Genomic DNA, 23,595 nt, shown 5'->3' with positions numbered 1-23,595 from the left:
CCTTTTGCACAGGCTGCACCAAGACTAAATGTTGGAGATACTGGTCACATTATACCTGATTATGTTTTGGCATCATAGCCTCGACATCATCTCTTAGTTCATCCACGATGTCACAGCAATCATTCAGCCACGTCTTACGTAAATATCTTGCTCCTTCTTTACTAGACGTCTGAACATGTTTTAAAAACTCCTCCATCGTAATGGGCATAATCTGACGTAGCTTAGGTATATCAATTAAACGAAAATCTGCATATCTGTAAATTAAAATGTGACAGAAAATAAAATGTGTTCAGAACTGACTTGGCTAATAAAGATGGGCAGACGTCATACAGTGTGCTATGAGGGAAATTTTGCCCAAACATGTACAGCTCTTATATCGAATTCCTACTACCAAGGGTTCTATTACGTGCACACCGAAATGTGAGAGAATTGGTTAGATAAAAATACAGAGTAAAGGCTTTTATTATGGACTAATTAAAGAGCCAATCTCACTCCCATCAGTAAAATATTCTTTTAATTTGACTTCATTTGACTACATGGTCCAATCTGGTAAATTATATTGTCAGCAAACTTTGAGATAGATTTTGTAATTCATTGCTGAAATAAAAGTGTTCTACACACACTAGGGACATGGTATCATTCAGATTTGATGAAAAAAGGAAAGAAACTGAGCTTACCATCTATAATCTAATACACATATTCAGTTGATAGATTGCCATGCAGAAAGTATTAAATACCATCAAGATTCATCAAATAACGCCCAGTTTGTGCTACCGTTTAGTTTAAGAAACACCATTTAGTTTTGACATCGGTCATCTAGTTTATGACCATTTAGTTTAGTTTTGATATTGGTCATCCAGTTTATGACCATTTAGTTTCATAAACTAGACAACCAATGTCAAACTAAACGGGAGCACAAACTGGGCGTTTTTTGATGAATCTTGATGGTATTTAACACTTTCTGCATGGCAATCTATTAACTGAATATGTGTATTAGATTATAGATGGTAAGCTCAGTTTCTTTCCTTTTTTCATCAAATCTGAATGATACCCGGTCCCTAGTGACATGTTACAAGGGCTTAAGCATGATTTGTTTTGACTTACCCATAATCAAATATTTCTTAAACTCAAAATGTATACTTACTTGGTATGAAATAAGTATAATATTTTTCTCATCACAGGATGTACTATATAGAGATCAGTTGTCATAAAATATCTTCTTTCTAAAACTGTAGAATGCCAGGGATATTCTTCTCTACCAGCACTGTTAGAGGGCTACAAAAATAATTTATAATGCATAGCAGCATGCCCATTAGAAGGAGGACACATATTATAAAATCAAATATAGTATAAAATGATACCTAATTATGATGAAAGATACAGGAATAACATAGTAAATTATATATACTTTCTTCTAGGAGTGGGTGGGTGGGGGGGTCTAGTGGTTTAATGCGTGCGCATGAAATCATAAGATCTGTCATTGAGTCAAGTGGCATGGTTTTGATTCCCAGTTTGTATATGACAAGTAGGGTCGCCTGTCAAACCTTGTGGGTTTTTCCTGGTCCTACGGTTTCCTCCGCCTTCCGAAGACCCCTAGCGCAAGTGAATTATTGAAAAAAAAATTGAACCATATGTTAGTCCCAAAATGACTTAGTTTGTGTTGTGTGGACATTAAACCCCATTTCTCTCTCTCTCTCTTTCTTCTAGGACTTGGTATAAACCCACACACTTCTTTTGTTATAACATATGATGTTTTTCAAGTATAGATACAAAGGAAAATGGAATGTCAGGATGAGAATGGAAAACATCATAAAAATAAATATGAAATTTTCCTCATGATTACACCACTTTAAGAAAATTGTTTGACTGGACATTATCTAACAAATGATTTTAAAGAATATTTTCATGGGAAGATGCTTTTAAATTCAAGTCATTTACCTTTGGAGGTAATGGAATACCCAGTCTTTCCTGCTCAACTGGATCTAACAATAAGTAGTCTAGAATAGCCTGTCTTACAGCAAATGTATAATCACTCTCCATTTCCTTAAAAATGAAAATAAATATATCCAAAACGTTTGGAATTAAAAAGGATTCAGATTTTGAATTCCATGTAAACTTTTATACCATAAAAGTTAAATCTCTAATGCAATACCAGTTAGCTTTAATTAGCGGTAGGTGTAGTACATGGGGTAGGGTATGTTTACTTTCTCTAAAACACCTGATATTCCTTCTTCTTTATTTGAGGTGTTCACATAGCTAACCATTTTTCATGGTACATTTTTTATTAACAAATTAAACATTACCTTTAAAAATTCGTTTGTTGCTTTAGGGAAATCAGATCGTAAAGTTTTAGGAACAAATTGATATAAACCATCAAATGTTTCCTGGGTAATAGGTGCTACCATGTGTGGTTCTATAGCTTTATCTACAAGTTTGTAATATCTGGAATAAATAGTTTGAAAATTTATATATCTATTTTTTATTATACATTTATTAATAAGACACTATTGTATATCAATGTCTTCAATACCTCACAATTGTAAATCAATGTCTGACTATTGTAAATCAATGACTGACTATTGTAAATCAATGTCTGATTGTTGTAAATCAATGTCTCTCCAATGTGAATCAATGTTTCACCATCATAAATCAATGTCTCACTAGTGTCAATCAGTATCTAATTATTACAACTCAATGTCAGCATTGCATTCCAATGCCTCTCCATTGCATTCCAATGTCTCTCCATTGTAACCCAATGTTTCAACATTGTAATCCAATGTCTAACTATTGTAACCCTATGTCTAGCCATTTTAACCCAAAGTCTAACATTGTAATCCAATGTCTAACATTGTAATCCAATGTCTAACATTGTAATCCAATGTCTAACCATTGTAATCCAATGTCTAACCATTGTAATCCAATGTTTAACCATTGTAATCCAATGTCTAACCATTGTAATCCAATGTCTAACCATTGTAATCCAATGTATCACCATTGTAATCCAATGTATCACCATTGTAATCCAATGTCTAGCCATTGTAACCCAATGGTTAACCAATGTAACCCAATGGATAACCATTGTAACCCAATGGATAACCATTGTAACCCAATGTCTAGCCATTGTAATCCAATGTTGTAATTCAATGTATAACATTGTAATTCAATGTATAACATTGTAATTCAATGTCTAACCATTGTAATCCAATGTATCACCATTGTAATCCAATGTCTCACCATTGTAATCCAATGTCTCACCATTTTAATCCAATGTCTCACCATTGTAATCCAATGTTTAACCATTGTAGGTAGCCACGGTGGCTAGGTGGGTAAGGCGCTGGCTCGCTAGCCTGGAGGTGGGGTGTTCGATCCCTGCATTGGCCGAGAAAGTTCATCCCGATTTTCCGACGTGGTTTCCCCTTGTCAGTGATGCAGGACGGAGGGTCTGACAAGGACAGCTGTCTAGTCCTTCGGATGAGACGAAAAACCGAGGTCCCGTGTAAACATTGGAATGCACGTAAAAGATCCCTTGGCAGTTGTAATTCGATATACGAGTAGGCGATAGTGCCGCTGCCCGGGCAAAATTTCCCCCATAGCACACTGTATGGCATATGCCCGTCTTCATTAGCCCAGTATAGGAGCAGAACAGTAGGACGTTAAACCCCATTTCATTTCATTTAACCATTGTAATCCAATGTCTCACCATTGTAATCCAATGTCTAACCATTGCAACTCAATGTCTCCATTGTAATCTAATGTCTAGTCATTGCAACCTAATGTTTCACCAATCTAAACTAATATCAAACCATTGTAAACTATCAACTTTGTAAAAGGTACAAATCACTTGGGTTTTGTATCTCTGTAAATCAATATTTTAATTCTGATTCAAAACATCTCCATAAAAATAAACTAGCCAACAGAGCTTCAGTCCCCTTCCATCCAGATTGCTATTTGAATCAAAATGTTGTAGGTTTAAGTTAATTTCTTACCTTTGTAAATCAAGTTCATCAGGAGTACTAGGACGTGATAAACCATGTGTAGAATAAAAATAAGGTGGAAACAAAACATCTAAAACAGCCTGAGTTCTAAAATCATGTTCACGATTTGTTTCGTCAAAATAATCATCATCTTGATATAACTCAGATCCTGAAAAATAAAAGATTTCTATTTGACTTTGGTTAATGTGGGACTAACAAAGTAATTTTTTTCGGTAAATAAAATAGAGCTTTCTTCATGAGAGAGAAATAATGTTCAATGTCCACTGGACAAAGACTTTCTGGATTAACTGACTTGTGTCTAGAAGTCCTTATCAGTGGGATAAAGATGGAAAACACATCGAAAACTTTATTTATGGCAGTTTACATTCATTTCCATATACATCTGTATGGATCTCTTTCAGGTTGCATTAACATCACAGTAGGACTACTCCCAACAAGAACATGTCATATGTTTCATAGCATACAAAACATTTTCATGAAAAACAAACCTGGTGTAAGAGCTTCAAAAACAACAGACATATCAGGTACAAAACCTGATGGAGGTCTTCCACTATCATAACTTTCTTCTGTTTCTGCACCATCTCTTGGAGACATAAGTTCCACAGGGGTTGTTGGTATTTCTATAGGACTGACTGAAGCTGTTACTGGAGTTGTTGGTATCTCTACGGGACTACCTGAAGCAGGTGATGGTGCTGGTGTTGCTGGTCCTTGTGAAGTAGTTTCTGTTGCTTCTTCAGCATCCTCTACTATTTGACTAGGATCAGAGGTTCCTAAAATGATTCATATTGGTCTAGTTACTTCAAGCAAAGGCCTGCATCCTTAATGTCTTTACTCCAATGCTACTATTACTAAATAAATTTACTAATTATTGAATTTTTTGTACCAAAACTGATACTTGTCGACATATATTATGCTTTTTTAAAATGTCTAATTAAATTTAATAAATATCATAATTTTGTTTTTACCAAACTGATAGCTGCCAATATAATCTGCTTCACTGGGTAATGCTGATGATCCAATGATAGGTGGCAGTGTTGTTGTACTATAGTAACCATTCTCAGCCGGTGTTTTATGATTTGACAAATGAGGGGGTATTTTCTCCCCATTCTGATTTTCTAGGGGGTTGATATTTACATCTATTAACTCAGTGGAAGATCTGAAGATTATTAATACAATTATACATCCTGACTATGTCAATCAATGATAACCACTTGTGAATCATTAACATTTTAAAAATATGACTCAAAGAAAATAATGGAAGATGAATCAATAAAAGATTTGCTGTGTTTCTGAATTACTTTATATTTGTTTTAAATATGAAAATACAAACACAAACTAAATAAAAATAAAATATACTTATAGTCAAATAAATAAAAAAATTTACTTTTCAGCACATTAAACAAAGTTTTGGTCTGCCAATATTAAACTTTTTTATTTCATTTAATATTTACACAAAATATATTTTGTAGATTTACCTTTGTCTTTCATGTATAGATAATATTGGTTGATGAGAATTTCCATTGGTCAAATGTTGTTGTCGTGGCGATAAATAATGCATTTCCTCCACTGTATATGCTATCACAATACAACAATATTTTTTTTACAATTCCAATAAAACAATTTCAACTAAAGTCAGATTTATGTTAAAGTGTTTCAAGGTGGGAATGATGAATTAAACTCCTGAGGTAAAGGATAGTGTCATCCTAGAGCTTGGTCTGGCTGATAGTGCATGTGAAGTAGATCAAAGGTTTTTGTATCTCTTTAGCTCAATGATTACCAAAACAAAAGTAGGTTATCAACAACCAGCTAGTAAAAGCTCTTGAAAACCAATGCCACTGCTTCTTGTACCTCTCTCCCTCGAAAATAAAAAGAAATGGCCAAGAAAAGTTCCTAGCTCATCATATAAATAAGACTCACCAAATCGTGTGGCTTCATAGATCTGTGCTGTTGTAATATGTCTTGCCCCGGGACTGTAATTATTACCAATGGCATCGCTAACTTTACGGAAATGTTTCTTTTCTTTCACTGGTGATGCTTTAGTGTATGAGCCTCTTTCTAAGATCTTGGGTTTTTCACTGAAGGCGGGCTGAAAATATTTCAACTTATAAAATAGACCAATATTTTAATGTGCTTTTCACAAAAAAGTATATTATTCTAGAGCTGTTATTAAAGTCATTATATGCCTTTTGAGGGATCTTGAATCACTCGAAAACAGACAATTCTATCTTTAAAAGGAAATCAGTCCACAAATGGTTCAATTCCATTTAATGGAACGTCCTCTAAACCTATAAACAAGCCAGATTAAGCTCTTGCATAATGTATGTTTAATTAAATTTGGATTAAGTCATAAAAAATTAGATATTGTCTGAATATCGGCAATACTGATTTAGCTCTTGCATAATGTATGTTTAATTAAATGTGGATTAAGTCGTAAAAAATTAGATATTGTCTGAAAAATGCATGATTGGGATCGTGAACAAATTGTCTCTTATTTCTCTCTTACCAGATGGATTACAAATTACAAATTTACTTTTGCTCTTAAACGACAAATTCAATTCCCATCAAGGGCAGTAAACTTCTTTAGCTGGAGAGCAAAATAGCATTTTAAAGCTAGAGACCATGACAGTAAGAAATTTAAGATTTTGTTTTGAACATTCTGATTGCACATCTGTAATTTAAACCAGAATGAAAAAGCTGACAATATGTCACTGGACCTTGAGTCTATCATAATGCCATCAATCATCTTTAATCAGCTCGTTAGTCGACAACAGATCAATAATCAATATATGATTAATCCACAACAATTGGTGAATAGATTTCTAATTTCCTTAAATTATTCAAATCTGACAACAATATTCAATCATAACTCATCATAGCGGTGATTTCCTTACATTATTACCGTCATCGTATATCATTGGTGCATGTCGGCCATTCATACACAAATAACATACGGTCATTTTACTTGAATTAATACTATACTATTTCACGTTTCATTAACTCAAATCTTCTCAGACATTTGTCTTAATATTCCATGAATCTCTTTGATCTCTTTATTATTTTAAGAAATATGGAATAATTTTGTAATTCAGAATAGACAAATGGATATTCAAAGAGGTTCTTACTTTGGCAAACACTAACAGAATTATAAGTGATTTGATCATTTATAAAATGAAATCAAGCATGATTGTGTATCCAATATGATGAATATAGCTAAAATGGAAATAGACTTATATTGTTATTTTCTGTTGGCAATTGCTATTTTTTTTTTAATTTTATTGTCAGTCCTTTCCAAATGCTATTCAAATATTTGATTCATTTGATATAAATAATTTCTAGAGTATTTTAGGTGGTTTATTTCATATCAACATGTTTCCCTTTATCTGTTTGATTTTATTAGAACATTAGTGGATTTCATTTAATTAATATTTGTAAATATTTCCTTCAGGAAACATAAAACGGAATAACATCAACATCAAATAACAAAGACTAACAAAAATATAATGAATGACATTGATTAAATATTCAAAATCAAATATTTGTGGAAGGACCAGATAGACCATGAATCTAATACTGTGAAATATACAACAGGATTTAAAGATAATAATGTGAAATATGCAGCATGATATAAATATAATGCTGTGGAATATACAACAGGATTTAAATAAAATACTGTAAAATATCCAGCATGATATAAAGATAATACTGTGGAATATATACAATGATATACAGATAATACTGTTGAATATTCAGTATGATATAATGAAAATACTGTGGAATATAAAATATCCAGCATGATATACAACAGGATTTAAATATAATACTGTGGGATATTCATCATGGAATAAAGATAATACTATAAAGATAATACTGTGGGATATTCATCATGATATAATGATAATACTGTGGAATATTCATCATGATATCAAGATAATACTGTGGAATACCATGATATAAAGAGAATACTGTGGAATATTCAGCATGATATAAAGATAATATTGTGGAATATTCAGCATGATATAAAGAAAATACTGTGGAATGCGGAATATAGCCTATGATATAAAGATAATACTGTGGAATATAGATCATAATATAAAGATAACAATGTGGAATATACAGAATGATATAAAGATATCGACTGTAATAAATGAAGTATTACAGTTACAAGTTCTACTTCATTACTCCCTGCCATAGGTTAAGTGTCACTCAATATATTTCATTAATATCACTTTATTTTCAATCACCCTTGCATACAGGTAAATATCATGTACTTATAGGTGAACTGTGATCATATATTTAACACCATACTGCTCATATATGTTTACACCTTATCATTTATTACATATAGATTTCTACTAGATTTCAATATTTTTTGTTAAATAAAAATTAGACTTTTAGGCAAAATTATTATATGACTTAAAGGTATCTATAAACAGATTTAAATAACCCAAACATATCATTTTTGTTGATTGTGTCAGTAATTGTGTGTGTCAGAAAATAAGACTTTTGATGGCCTCCAAGAACTGGCCCTTGAAATACTGTTGTGACATATCAAACAATTTGGTATTATTCTTATAATTTTTGTCTATCTGAATGTATTTGGAAAGGGTTATTAATTTTCTTATAATATTGACATTTTTTCTTTTCAAACTCATATTCAATGATCATAAAAGTACACAGAAGATTTTGACATATATGAATACTATAGGCATTATTATTATAAATAGTTTAGCCTATATGTAGGAATAGTAACAAAGGTCAGAGGTGAAACCAAAGATAAGACAAGAGTAGGTTTTATTTACTTCAAGGTCTTCGACTATTGTACAAAATAAAGAATGTTTATATTGTCACCAATACTTCAAATATTTGATCTCAGGTCACAAATAATAATTATCTCCCACTCAAACCAGTTAACACAATACTGTGGTCAAGTTGATACCAACATACAGTAATTTTTTTCTGTTTGGATTTTGCCTGGGCAGCATCTACCAATAGACTAATTTTGTTGTGCACTATCAATTTGTACACATACGAAAAACAAATCTTGCAACCCTCCAGAAATATCGCAACTGAGCTAGATTTAAGAACAAGAACCATAATTCCTGGTTATCCAAAATAAAATTAGATATCAATAAACATATCTGTTTATATATGTCAGCTTATCTTGTCAAAATATATAAATATTTTATCAATAATACTTCTAATTTAAATCCAATATGAAATCTATATGTGAGTGGGTACTTGAATGCCAACATGTATATACCAGTACATGTTATTGTATAAGGTAACAAATTAGAAAGTTGACAATTGTAGAAGAAACAGGGAGGTGGTAATAATTATCTAGAATAACAATGATCTACAAACTTAATATATCTCTACTTTAAAATACATACACACAATAATGACTTATATGTTCATGCCAGTTATATAAAGCTTTGATGATTGGGGTAAACTTTAAAATATCCACACTTCACTTTCTGAGGGTATTGAGTACAAGCCTTTTATAAACAATATTTAATTTGAGATTAACCTGAATTAATGTAATAGCAAATATATTTTTTTAAATTCTTGATGGTGTGAGAGATGAAAAGATTCTGGTGGTGAGATGTGAAGAGGTTCTGATGTGGAGAGGTTCTGTTGGTGAGATGTGAAGAGATGCAAATAATTTCTGATGATGAGATGTGGAGAGGTTCTGATGATGAGATGTGAAGATGTTCTGATGATGAGATGTGAAGAGGTTCTGATGATGAGATGTGGAGATGTTCTGATGATGAGATGTGCAGATGTTCTGATGATGAGATGTGGAGAGGTTCTGATGATGAGATGTGGAGAGGTTCTGATGATGAGATGTGGAGAGGTTCTGTTGGTGAGATGTGGAGAGGTTCTGACATTGAGATGTGAAGAGTTTCTGACATTGAGATGCGAATACGTTCTGATGGGAAGAGGTTCTGATGGTGATATGTAAAGAGGGTTTGATGGCAAGAGGTTCTGATAGAGATATGGCCTGTCCAACCTCGTGGGTTTTCTCCGGGTCCTCCGGTTTCCTCCCACTGCTAAAGACCCCTATGCGCATGCGAATTATTGAAATAAAATTAAACCATGTTAGTCCCGAAATGACCTAGTTTGTGTCGAGTGGACGTTAAACCCCATTTCTCTCTCTCTCTCGATAGAGATATGTGAAGAGGTTCTGATAGGGAGATCAGAAGAGGTACTGCTGGAAAGATGTGAAGTGGTTCTGATAGATATATGTGAAGAGGTTCTGATGGTAATATGTGAAGAGGTTCTCATGGTTGTCATAGTGATATGTGAAGAGGTTGTCATGCTGATATGTGAAGAGGTTGTGATGGTGATATGTGAAGAGGTTCTCATGGTGATATGTGAAGAGGTTCTCATGGTGAGATGTGAAGAGGTCCTGATGGTGAAATGCCAAGAAGTTCTGATGGTGAGATGGAAACAGGTTCTGATGGGAAAAGTTTCTATTGGTGAGATGTGAGGTTGATCTGGTGGGGAAGTCTGTAAAGCAGTTCTGATGGTGAGAAGCATGGGGGTTCTGATGATGTGATTTGCAAAAGTTCAGAATTTAGTTACATGGTTTCACACCTTTTTAATATTATAATTTCAGGTGATAGGTCATTATATAGACTTGAAATACTCTGTATTAAGCCCACGTCCAGGAGCTCTGAATTCTTTTCAACACATGTGTCAAGATAAGATTTGGAAAAAAGGCAACTTAATGGATTATCAGGTAGACATAAAAAGGTAAGAGACAGTTTTAATATATTTAAAGAGGTTATTGAAACCCTTTTATCTATGGTAAGAAAGTTGTCAATACTTGATAATAACTAGGAAACATGATGATAATAATATCTTCTTGTCTCATAGATAAGCTATACCTACGTAAACTCTTTGCATGTTTTTTTTTATTTAAAGGAAGATCTATTAACTATGTAACATTTAATAGTTTTGTTTTTATTTAAAAGAACATTTATTAATCATGTAACATTTGATAGTGTTGGTTTTTTTTAGCAAGGAACTGGTCGCTAACCGCTTCTCATCTTGTTCTTCTTCGTCTTGTTCTTCTTGGGTAGGGCTCTTCGGAAAATCGTAAAGTTCCGTCAATTCGGGTCCGATAGACATGAAAATTGGCATGCTTGTTCTTTGAACCATTCTGCATCGATTTGGTGAATTAGATTTTTAAATTTCATCCAAGAATATGGTCAGTTCCTGGTCCATAGTATGATTATACTAGTTTTATTTAAAGGAAGAAATGAAATGAATGGAGTTTAACAACGTCCTACTGTTATGCTCCAACTGGACTAATGAAGACGGTTTAAAGGATGAAACTATGAAACATTTGATAGTGTTGGTTTGTTTTATTTAAAATAAGATCTATTAAACTATTACTGTATTGTCTGTGATGTCACCCTGGGTGAAAATGTATGTTAAACCTGTCAAGAAGAAGAAGAAAAACTATTACTGTGATTCTTTTCATAGCACTTCGTTTTTCTTAAATACTCATCATATACTTGTTCACAATAACTTCACTCTGTTAAGTTTAATAATAAATTTAGTGGCATGAATTAAATGACCAAAAGATGTTTAAGGCCTTTAGAAGTACATCATTTTACTTAGGCAATAATAAATTTAGTGCAATGAATTAAATGATAAAGTGATGTTTAAGGCCTTTATAGGAACATTGTACATCATTTTACTTCGGCAATTTTGTATTTAATATGGTAAAACAAAATTTTATCTGACTCCAATTTTATCCATTAATTATAATGTTACATGACAATTCATTACATATAGTTCTCGGCAATACAATATACTGGAAAACAACCGGAAAATACCGGAAAACAACCGGAAAAGTACCTCAAGATAATTCAAGTCATTGATCTTGATCTGGCAACAGTAGTTATTAAACATTGTTAAAACAGTTTGTCAATTAAACAGTGTATTGTAAATGGGTAGTGTACCCCTCTCCACTTTCCACTCCCTCTATTCTCCCATTTCAATCTCCCCCCAATCTGTTAAAATATGAAATTTATCAACAACATATCTTTCTTGTATTGTATGTTTTATCCATGTATCAATAAGTCTTATCTGAAGGTTTACAACGAGGTAGTAGCCTATTGGTTAGATACCTATATTTTTCATCCCACATGTTATAGACGTCATAGCTGATTAGTCAAAGATCAGCTTTCTTTGTAAACCACAAGTCCAATCCAATGTTTGTGTAAGATGTTGGCTTGCTAACCTGGAGGTTCCGTGCTCGATCCCAGTGTTGGCCGAGAAAGTTCATCTAGATTTTCTGGTGTGGTTCCCCATTGTCAGTGGTGCAGGACAGAGGACCCCACAAGGGGCAACATATAGAAAAACCAAGGTCCTGTGTACACATTGGTGTCTACAAAAAAGAACCCTTGGCAGTTGGGATTCGATATAAGAGTAGAGCATAGCACCACTGTCCGAGCAAAATTTTCCTCAGGGCACACTGTATGGTTATCAATTTGTACACATACGAAAAACAAATCTTGCAACCCTCCAGAAATATCGCAACTGAGCTAGATTTAAAAACAAGAACCATAATTCCTGCTTATCCAAAATAAAATTAGATATCAATAAACATCTGTTTATATATGTCAGCTAATCTTGTCAAAATATCTAAATATTTTATCAATAATACTTCTAATTTAAATCCAATATGAAATCTATATGTGAGTGGGTACTTGAATGCCAACATGTATATACCAGTACATGTTATTGTATAAGGTAATAAATTAGAAAGTTGACAATTGTAGAAGAAACAGGGAGGTGGTAATAATTATCTAGAATAACAATGATCTACAAACTTAATATATCTCTACTATAAAATACATACACACAATAACGACTTATATGTTCATGCCAGTGATATAAAGCTTTGATTATTGGGGTAAACTTTAAAATATCCACACTTCACTTTCTGAGGGTATTGAGTACAAGCCTTTTATAAACAATATTTAATTTGAGATTAACCTGAATTAATGTAATAGCAAATATATTTTTTTAAATTCTTGATGGTGTGAGAGATGAAAAGGTTCTGGTGGTGAGATGTGAAGAGGTTCTGATGTGGAGAGGTTCTGTTGGTGAGATGTGAAGAGATGCGAATAATTTCTGATGATGAGATGTGGAGAGGTTCTGATGATGAGATGTGAAGATGTTCTGATGATGAGATGTGAAGAGGTTCTGATGATGAGATGTGGAGATGTTCTGATGATGAGATGTGGAGATGTTCTGATGATGAGATGTGGAGAGGTTCTGATGATGAGATGTGGAGAGGTTCTGATGATGAGATGTGGAGAGGTTCTGTTGGCGAGATGTGGAGAGGTTCTGACATTGAGATGTGAAGAGTTTCTGACATTGAGATGTGAAGAGTTTCTGACATTGAGATGCGAATAAGTTCTGATGGGAAGAGGTTCTGATGGTGATATGTAAAGAGGGTTTGATGGCAAGAGGTTCTGATAGAGATATGGCCTGTCCAACCTCGTGGGTTTTCTCCGGGTCCTCCGGTTTCCTCCCACTGCTAAAGACCCCTATGCGCAAGCGAATTATTGAAATAAAATTAAACCATGTTAGTCCCGAAATGACCTAGTTTGTGTCGAGTGGACGTTAAACCCCATTTCTCTCTCTCTCTCGATAGAGATATGTGAAGAGGTTCTGATAGGGAGATCAGAAGAGGTACTGCTGCAAAGATGTGAAGTGGTTCTGATAGATATATGTGAAGAGGTTCTGATGGTAATATGTGAAGAGGTGCTCATGGTTGTCATAGTGATATGTGAAGAGGTTGTCATGCTGATATGTGAAGAGGTTGTGATGGTGATATGTGAAGAGGTTCTCATGGTGATATGTGAAGAGGTTCTCATGGTGAGATGTGAAGAGGTCCTGATGGTGAAATGCCAAGAAGTTCTGATGGTGAGATGGAAACAGGTTCTGATGGGAAAAGTTTCTATTGGTGAGATGTGAGGTTGATCTGGTGGGGAAGTCTGTAAAGCAGTTCTGATGGTGAGAAGCATGGGGGTTCTGATGATGTGATTTGCAAAAGTTCAGAATTTAGTTACATGGTTTCACACCTTTTTAATATTATAATTTCAGGTGATAGGTCATTATATAGACTTGAAATACTCCGTATTAAGCCCACGTCCAGGAGCTCTGAATTCTTTTCAACACATGTGTCAAGATAAGATTTGGAAAAAAGGCAACTTAATGGATTATCAGGTAGACATAAAAAGGTAAGAGACAGTTTTAATATATTTAAAGAGGTTATTGAAACCCTTTTATCTATGGTAAGAAAGTTGTCAATACTTGATAATAACTAGGAAACATGATGATAATAATATCTTCTTGTCTCATAGATAAGCTATACCTACGTAAACTCTTTGCATGTTTTTTTTTATTTAAAGGAAGATCTATTAACTATGTAACATTTAATAGTTTTGTTTTTATTTAAAAGAACATTTATTAATCATGTAACATTTGATAGTGTTGTTTTTTTTTTAGCAAGGAACTGGTCGCTAACCGCTTCTCATCTTGTTCTTCTTCGTCTTGTTCTTCTTGGGTGGCGCTCTTCGGAAAATCGTAAAGTTCCGTCAATTCGGGTCCGATAGACATGAAAATTGGCATGCTTGTTCTTTGAACCATTATGCATTGATTTGGTAAATTAGATTTTTGAATTTCATCCAACATGGTCAGTTCCTGGTCCATAGTACGATTGTACTTATTTTATTTAAAGGAAGAAATGAAATGAATGGAGTTTAACGTCCTACTGTTCTGTTCCAACTGGGCTAAAGAAGACGGGTTTAAAGGAAGATCTATTAACTATGTAACATTTGATCATGTTGTTTTTTTTTATTTAAAGAAAGATCTATTAACTATTACTGTATTGTCTGTGATATCACCATGGGTGAAAATGGATGTTAAACCTGTCAACAAGAAGAAGGAAAACTATTACTGTGATTCTTTTGATAGTACTTCACAATAATTTCTCTGTTATGTTTAATAATAAATCTAGTGTAATGAATTAAATGACTAAAGGATGTTTAAGGCCATTATAGGTCTTTATAAGTACATCAGTTTACTTAGGCAATAATAAATTTAGTGCAATGAATTAAATGATAAAGTGATGTTTAAGGCCTTTATAGGAACATTGTACATCATTTTACTTAGGCAATTTTGTATTTAATATGGTAAAACAAAATTTTATCCGACTCCAATTTTATCCATTAATTATAATGTTACATGACAATTTGTTATACTGTAATATGAAGTAGCATATCCATCATTAACAGAAAGATCCACAATATAGTCCTAATCATTACATATTGTTCTCGGCAATACAATATACCGGAAAACAACCGGAAAATACCGGAAAACAACCGGAAAACACTGTGTTATACTGAATACTGGAAAACACCGGAAAACCACTAAATACCGGAAAACACACTAAATACCGGAAAACACCCTAAATAGGTACAAAGAGCCTGATCCTATGTTTGCGGAGAGTTAGGGTTATTGTTGGTAGGGTTAGGTTTTTCCGGTGTTTTCCAGAGGACCAGCAGTGGGTTAGGTTTAGGGTCAGGTTTTTCCCGTGTTTTCCAGAGGGCCAGGTTCTGAGTTACCTATGCAGGATGTTTTCCGGTATTTAGTGTGTTTTCTGGTATTTAGTGTTTTTCCGGTGTTTTCCGGTATTCAGTATAACATGGTGTTTTCCGGTTGTTTTCCGGTAGTTTTCCGGTAGTTTTCCATTGTTTTCCGGTGTTTTTCGGTGTTTTTCTGGTATATAGTATAGCCCTATTGTTCTCTAATTTTGAAAAGACAAATACAGTCAGTAGTTTGGTTGTTATGACTACTTGCTAGTGTTATGTTAATTGTATTTTTTGGTTGTTACCTATACTAATAGTTGTATCACTAGTTAAACAAAGTCCTCAAGATAATTCAAGTCATTGATCTTGATCTGGCAACAGAAGTTATTAAACGTTGTTAAAACAGTTTGTCAATTAAACAGTGTATCGTAAATGGGTAGTGTACCCCTCTCCCCTTCCCACTCCCTCCATTCTCCTATTTCAATCTCCCCCCAATCTGTTAAAATATGAAATTTATCGACAACATATCTTTCTTGTATTGTATGTTTTATCCATGTATCAATACGTCTTATCTGAAGGTTTACAACAAGGTAGTAGCCTATTGGTTAGATACCTATATTTTTCATCCCACATGTTATAGACGTCATAGCTGATTAGTCAAAGATCAGCTTTCTTTGTAAACCACAAGTCCAATCCAATGTTTGTGTAAGATGTTGGCTTGCTAACCTGGAGGTTTCGTGCTCGATCCCAGTGTTGGCCGAGAAAGTTCATCTAGATTTTCTGGTGTGGTTCCCCATTGTCAGTGGTGCAGGACAGAGGACCCCACAAGGGGCAACATATAGAAAAACCAAGGTCCTGTGTACACATGGGTGTCTACGAAAAAGAACCCTTGGCAGTTGGGATTCGATATAAGAGTAGAGCATAGCACCACTGTCCGAGCAAAATTTTCCTCAGGGCACACTGTATGGTTTTATGCCTGTCTTCATTAGCCCCGTTGGAGCAGAACAGTAGGACATTAAACCCCATTTCATTTCATTTCATTTCATTTCATAATGATTGCACTCTTTAAAATCAATCACAATGTATGTATTATTATTAATTTTTTTGAAATTTTTTTGATATTTTTTTTCTTCTATTTTAATATTTTATATCTCTAGGATAAGTTATATGTTAAACTAAGATCTATTAAGTATTATACTGATTTATTGACTGTAGTTATATATAAAGAGTACATATTGATAAGGTACTTCAATATGCCTAGGTATATTTCTCAATAAATCATTTACACATAAATATTTGGAGGTTATGTAAATAATGGTTAAAGGAGAATATATCAAAACTTTTTTTTTCTTTATAAAAGATTTTTTTTTTTTTTTAGTCTGGATTGACAACTGTTTAAATTAGAAGGGTGGATTTAAAGTAAATAATGTTGAACATTAAGTCAATGCGCTCTGGGGCAAACCTACATTTTTGGGGCCCTAAAGCTTGAACTCTATGTGGGCCCTTTGCAGTCAGCAACCAGGTTTAGGTTACCATTCTTGGAACACCAAACTACAACAACAATTTACTTGCTTATAATCCTTGAGTGGCATTTAGTGATTGAGCACATTAAAAAACACAACACAATTTATATGGAATACTATCACTGGATTATACACATATAGCACGACGTTTCGACAAGTATTCTCTTATCGTTATCAAGTACAATCATTTGTACTTGATAACGATAAGAGAATACTTGTCGAAACATTGTGCTATATGTGGATTAACCAGTAATTGTATTCCATATAAATTGTGTTGTGTTTTTTAATTTACCTCCTAGTTGAACACGGTACCAGTTCTTCTCAAAAAAGATTTAGAACATCATTAAATATGAAGATCATTAATAAATTCAAAACAATTGGGGTCTTAAATTGGCTGATAAATTTTGTCCCTACAGAGTTTACAATATTTCATGATGTGATCAAGGGCAATAACTCAGACTTTTGTTGGAAATTTGACATCTTTCTTTGTGTCACTAAAGAAAGCATATAAGTATTCAATAGAGGGTGTGGGCGAAAGACAGAAGTTATGGCAATGTACAACTAAATTCTAAAGTGAGTGTATCACAAAAACAAATGTTAGAAATAAATTCCCTGCAAAAGAAGGTTTGAAAAGTGCTTAGCACATCCTTGTGTCCCCGCCCACTCCACCAGAAAGGTTCGCCACCTCCCCCCCCCCCCCCCCAAGAAAAGCAATAATGTTACCAGACTAAAATTAAAATAGCTCCCTATCTTTGATTTAGATAAGAAAAATAAAATTATTGATTGGATTACATTTTGTGTTTTGATTTATCTTATCAAAATTTTAGACTCTTTCAAAAAAACAATGTTTAGTTTAGATACAGCCAAATGTGTGTTCAAGTACTGATTTAAGCCAAAATTGATACTAAAATTAAAAAAAAAAATCCAACTTCTTATCATTCTTTCCAGATGAAAATTCAAATTTACATAGTTTTCCCAATTACTAATCGAAATAACATATCAGATTAACCGTTTATTTTGACCTAAATTTAAGAGATTTAGCAGATTTAGCTCCTTTAAGTTGCTTAACAAATTCCAAGTCATATCTCAAATTGACTAAAAGATTACTATAAGTTTGTTATATTTATGACAATACTTTGTGAGCATGGTTATGAATATTTTTACCCATTTATTACTGATTATATAATATTTCTCATTGATTTGTGTTGAATTATTACAGAAATAAAATAGAACTTTCTTAATACACAAAGTATCCATTATCTATTATTTTGGTTTTGTTTATATTGATTAATCAATGCAGATAATACATAGTTAATATTATGGTGATTACTTATTCAACTTGTCCTTAACAAACTCATGTAATAAGCAGTGTATATCATTTTTTTAAAATTTAAAACAAAGCTGTACTCAAATCTCAATTCACTACAAAAGCTTTTTACATTTTTTGTCCATTGGTGTTGCTAGGTACGTATGACTTGAAATCTTACTTCCTGAATTCAACATTTTAAAGGTTTGGTAATCATTTTGAGAGCAGGAAGAAAGTACTAGAAGACTGGAGTACTGGTAGATATCAGAATCGGTTCACCACAGACACTGCCTGTATGGCATGTGCAGTGTGTTCAGTAATATAAGGGTTGTGACAGTTTTTTTCAAATGACAAACTTAAAGCTGCTGTTAGTCATTGATATATTTCAGACAATATCTAATTTTTCACTGCTTAATTCAAACTAAAATGTATTCATATCGATTATTTAACATTTAATTAAGAAAACAAAACGCAAAAAATATCGACAGTAAATAATCTTGTGGCTTGGATTTAATCAGATTATAAAGAGTTCCATCAAAAAAATTACCCAACACTTAAAGGGTTTTCATTAATATTAGCGCATAAGATTTATCAGATGAAGAATTGAAGGTTAAAATATAATCTCCTGGGAGTTTTATGAATAAGTAATTTAAATTTAACTTACCGGTTTAGCACTAAGTGGTGGTAGATGAGTGATAAAATCTGGTCGGTGTTTTAATTCAAACTCATTTGGTTGAGCTACCAGCACACGATGCTGGATACCCTGTAAAATAAATGAAAGAAATAACCAATTGGCCTAAAAAGTTGGACACACTATTAGAATGGTAATATACAATTGCCACAATAGCAAGACATCATTGCTGGAATATTAATTTAGACACCATAGCTAGAACGATAAGACACCATTACCATTAGTAACACACCACTGCCAATATAGTAGGATACCACTGCCAGAATAATATGACACAGTAGCCAGAATGGTAAGACAACAAGGTCAGAGAGAAGAACGTTATTTCCAGAATAATAGGAAGCAGTTTCCAAAATAGTAGGACACTATGACCAAGCTATAAAGACTGACACCACCATGAAAATTGTGAGATACCACTACCAAAATGATAAGAAATCATTGTAAAAATGATCAGACACCAGTGCCGTAAAGGTTACAAGACTATTGTCAAATATAAAACACCCAATTGCTAGAATAGGGTGGGGGGGGGGGATGGCCGAATGGTTAGCATGTGCGCGCTGTATCATAAAGCCTGTCATTGAGTTAAGTGGCGTGGTTTCGAATCCCCGGTTGTACGTGATAAGGAAAAGGGTTACCTGTCCAACCTCGTGGGTTTTCTCCGGGTTCTCCGGTTTCCTCCCACTGCTAAGGACCTCTATGTGCAAGCGAATTATTGAAATAAAATTAAACCATATGTTAGTCCCGAAATGACCTAGTTCGTGTCAAGTGGACGTTAAACCCCATTTCTCTCCCTCCCTCTCTCTACTAGAGGGGTAAGACACCAGGATTCTTTTTTCAGATTTTGATAATCACATTTTGGCAAATTATTTGTAAATTTATAAATCAGTTGCTAAGTGTATTTGTACATCATAACTGTAAATGTAGCCATATTTGTTGTGTTTTATGGATAAATTGTATGGCATATAAAATGACTAAAGCGGCATTTACACGATAAAATCAATCCATACAACCGTCGCATCCGACCAACTGATCAGACAAATGGTCGGATGGACGACTTATTGCATGGATAGGATCAGTTCTATTCTCATCCGACCAACTCATGCAATAGCCAATCAAAGTGCGTTATATTAGACAACGTCATACGCCGTATGAATGTCATATCTGACTTGGCAACCAGAATTCCTGATTAAAGATGTCTTCTTCTGACGCTTCGAGTACTTTGATGTCCTCTAACATGGATCTAAACCTATCCTGGACTGAATTAGAAAATCTAATAACTCTGTATAGGAAGCAAGGTCTTTGTTGAACCAACGGCATCAACACTACACGAAGACGGGGGTGAGAAGTGTCGTCTTACTGCCATTTTATTCAGTTACTAAGAAGGAATAAATGTTGCCATACAACGAATAGAACCATTGTATCGTGTAAACGGTCGTCCAATATGTTGCATCCGACGGTTGTATGGATTGGTTGTATCGTGTAAACGCCGCTTAACAAGTAAATATGCCAACAGGACAAATTAACCCCTCAGCAGTCAACATGGGAAAATATGACCATAATGAAAGCCAGTTATAGACCTCCTTAATACTTCTACAAGCATATCTAAGTCAGCAATGTCTGCATGGTGAGAGAGCACTGTCAGAATGGTAACACAGCACTGTCAGAATGGAAACACAGCACTGTCAGAATGGTAATACAGCACTGTCAGAATGGTAAGACACCATTGTCAAAAGCATATGATACCATTTCCAAAATATCTGTAGCACCATGTCTGAAATAGCAGTAGCACACAGAATTCCAATAGATAAAATAGCTCAGTATAAACTTGATGGGTTCTTGCATGTTGCTGGTGTTGTTTATTGCAACAAAAGATAAAAGATAGACAAAGTTTCCGATATATTATACATGATATTATAGACATGTTGATTTAATAAAGATTCGCATATGGAGGAGTATTTAAAGAAATGGGTAAAAACATAAAACAGTTCTAGTATATAAAAATGTCACTTTAAAACATGGTGTTAGAAATCTCTTTCTTGAGGGCAGGTCAGCTTCTTCCTTCATCATAATATTCTTGTATGTATCAATGCATTAATAAAACCTACTATTCTTGCATGGATCAATACTAGATTTTATTAGTGCATTATCTCACTGCTCTTCTATAACATTGTTTGTTTTAATGTAATCTTCAATATTAGGATAGGTTGTTCAGCTGGTTCAACTCAATCAATCTGATTACCTGAGTGTTTACCTGGTTTCCTGATTAAACAATAAACATAATCTTATTGTATAATCAGTCACACTTCACTGCATCCAATTTACCATTATACACACAAACAGGAAATAAAATTTAAAAGCTTCCAAATAATCAAATAGATGTTCTTTTCTGGTAAATAGGATACATCTTTATCATGGTATTAAGTAGGCAATGGGTGTAAAATAAAAATAGCTAATAAGGTGTAGAAGAATGTGTTTAGTTCCGTGCACTAAGTATTGTTTAGTAGTGTGAGTAATGTGTAATAAATTGTATTTTGTAGAATGTGGTTAGTTCAGAGTAGTTATAACAATAACTCACTGGTACATACAGAGTCTTTAGAAGTGGGAGGAAACTGGAAGACCCATAGAAAACCTTTGGGGTTAGGCAGGCAATACTACTCCTTGTCACATACAAGTGTAGGATGGAAACCACGCCACTTGACTCACTGACAGACTTTTTGAGCTAAAGCACATTCAGACACCCAAAGCCATAGAGTAGTTAGTGATGTTAAGTTGGGTTTAATTATAATGTAATTTTTAAATAATGTGGCTAGTAAAGTTAGAGAGTAGTTGATGTTTAGTATAAGTAATGTAATATAGACAGTAGTTAGCAATGTTTAGTAATTAAAGATGCATTATGTACGATTCAGACAAAGAGCTGGTCGTTTTTGCTATAATGATTAAAAAATGGACAATGAAAAATGAATATATTGAAAATTACAGAAAAATTACCTTATTCTGAACAAAGTTATGGGTTTTCGAAGATGTAGCACCAATTTTTTTTATTATCGCCAGCACTGTCACTGGACAATAGTGACTTAGCCTTGTTTGTCCATTTTATTGTTAAATATTGAAATCTCGCAGGTGTCCTCATCCATTTAAATCTCTGCCATCTGATGATCTAGAAATTTGATTATGGGCTTGTCATGTTAATAAATGTCTAATGCATCATCTTTAAGTAATGTTAGATTAAGTAGGTTTAGTACAATTTGGCATATGTTGTGTAGAGTATAGTCAGTGCTGTTGTGTAGAGTATAGTAAGTACTGTTATGTAGAGTATAGTCAGTACTGTTGTGTAGAGTATAGTCAGTGCTGTTGTGTAGAGTATAGTAAGTACTACTATGTAGAGTATAGTCAGTACTGTTGTGTAGAGTATAGTTAGTGCTGTATAGTCAGTACTGTTGTGTAGAGTATAGTTAGTGCTGTTGTGTTCTGTAGAGTATAGTCAGTATACTGTGTAAAGTCAGTACTGCTGTGTAGAGTATAGTCAGTACTGTTATGTATAGTTAGTGCTACTATGTAGAGTATTGTTAGTACTGTTATGTAGATTATAGTCAGTGTTGTTGTGTAGAGTATAGTCCGTGCTGTTGTGTAGAGTATAGTTAGTACTGTTGCATAGAGTATAGTTATACTGCTGTGTAGAGTATAGTCAGTACTGTTACGTATAGTTAGAGCTGCTGTGTAGAGTATTGTTAATGCTGTTGTAAAGTATTATTAGTACTGTTGTGTAGGATTTGTTTAAAAATGTATGATAGATGATTGATAGTGATCTTGTGTAGAGTATGTGATGTTAGTAATGTTGACTACTATAGAGTGTGGTTAATAATTATGGATTGCATGAAGTTTGGTTATTAATGTTGGGTACAGATTACATAAAAACAGTGAGTAGAGTGTACCCAAGATAACTGTGACTTTGAAGAAGATTAAATCATGTCAGGGTATGGATAGAGAAAACAAGTATTGCACTGGGTATATTTTTGTAAATGATAACTTACTAAAAAGTTGATTGAAATGTTTTGCTATCACCCCTTTAAATATAATATTTTTCATGAACCTAGAACTTACCTGTTTTATTGACATTATTATCTTTTATAATCCAAACACACTACAATAATCCAGGATAATCCATTATCATTTAGAATACACTATCAACACTTAAAATGATAAACACAATATATTTGTTATACCATCTTTTGTTTGTCTGGAAAGAGAAAACAAAATAACAGTAATTACAAAAAAATCATTATTGTTCATCGAGATTAGAATTATAAAGATACAGAAGGCATACACATCATCATCATGAATGAGATCTACTTTTCCTATACAATACCAAATGAATATATAAGCCAGTATTCAATTCATCATCTTAACAGAAATCAAACTTCTATAGTTACTTGATTTCAAACTCTGGCCCCAATTCTGACAGAAATCT

At 33.5% G+C, this 23,595-nt stretch overlaps 2 protein-coding genes across 2 annotated transcripts in view; both read right to left on the bottom strand.

The window, feature by feature from the left end:
* The window catches only part of LOC126827067 (dynein axonemal heavy chain 3), a 63,467-nt gene extending 62,218 nt beyond the window's left edge, over nucleotides 1–1,249 (bottom strand). Inside the window, exons 1-2 of the mRNA XM_056102208.1 lie at nucleotides 1,145–1,249; nucleotides 56–254 (exon numbers count right to left, since the gene is read on the bottom strand). Of these exons, the coding sequence (XP_055958183.1) occupies nucleotides 56–254; nucleotides 1,145–1,209 (264 nt within the window). The 5' untranslated portion in view covers nucleotides 1,210–1,249. The remainder of the gene's footprint in view (nucleotides 1–55; nucleotides 255–1,144) is intronic.
* Nucleotides 1,250–1,890: 641 nt separating this feature from the next.
* On the bottom strand, nucleotides 1,891–23,353 carry LOC130013560 (uncharacterized). The gene is made up of 9 exons (XM_056102250.1): nucleotides 23,229–23,353; nucleotides 19,104–19,202; nucleotides 5,913–6,081; nucleotides 5,471–5,570; nucleotides 4,961–5,151; nucleotides 4,484–4,765; nucleotides 3,987–4,143; nucleotides 2,304–2,442; nucleotides 1,891–2,043 (listed from the first exon to the last, which is right to left on the bottom strand). The coding sequence occupies exons 1-9, from the start codon at nucleotides 23,241–23,243 to the stop codon at nucleotides 1,891–1,893; spliced, it is 1,305 nt and encodes a 434-aa protein (XP_055958225.1). The 5' UTR covers nucleotides 23,244–23,353.
* Between the last annotated feature and the right edge of the window lie 242 nt (nucleotides 23,354–23,595).

The sequence above is a fragment of the Patella vulgata genome, chromosome 7 (genome assembly GCF_932274485.2).
Source record: "Patella vulgata chromosome 7, xgPatVulg1.2, whole genome shotgun sequence".
NCBI classification, from domain to species: Eukaryota; Metazoa; Mollusca; class Gastropoda; family Patellidae; genus Patella; species Patella vulgata.
The sequence above is the reverse complement of the archived record's forward strand: the minus strand, read 5'-3'. Positions and strand labels throughout refer to the sequence as shown.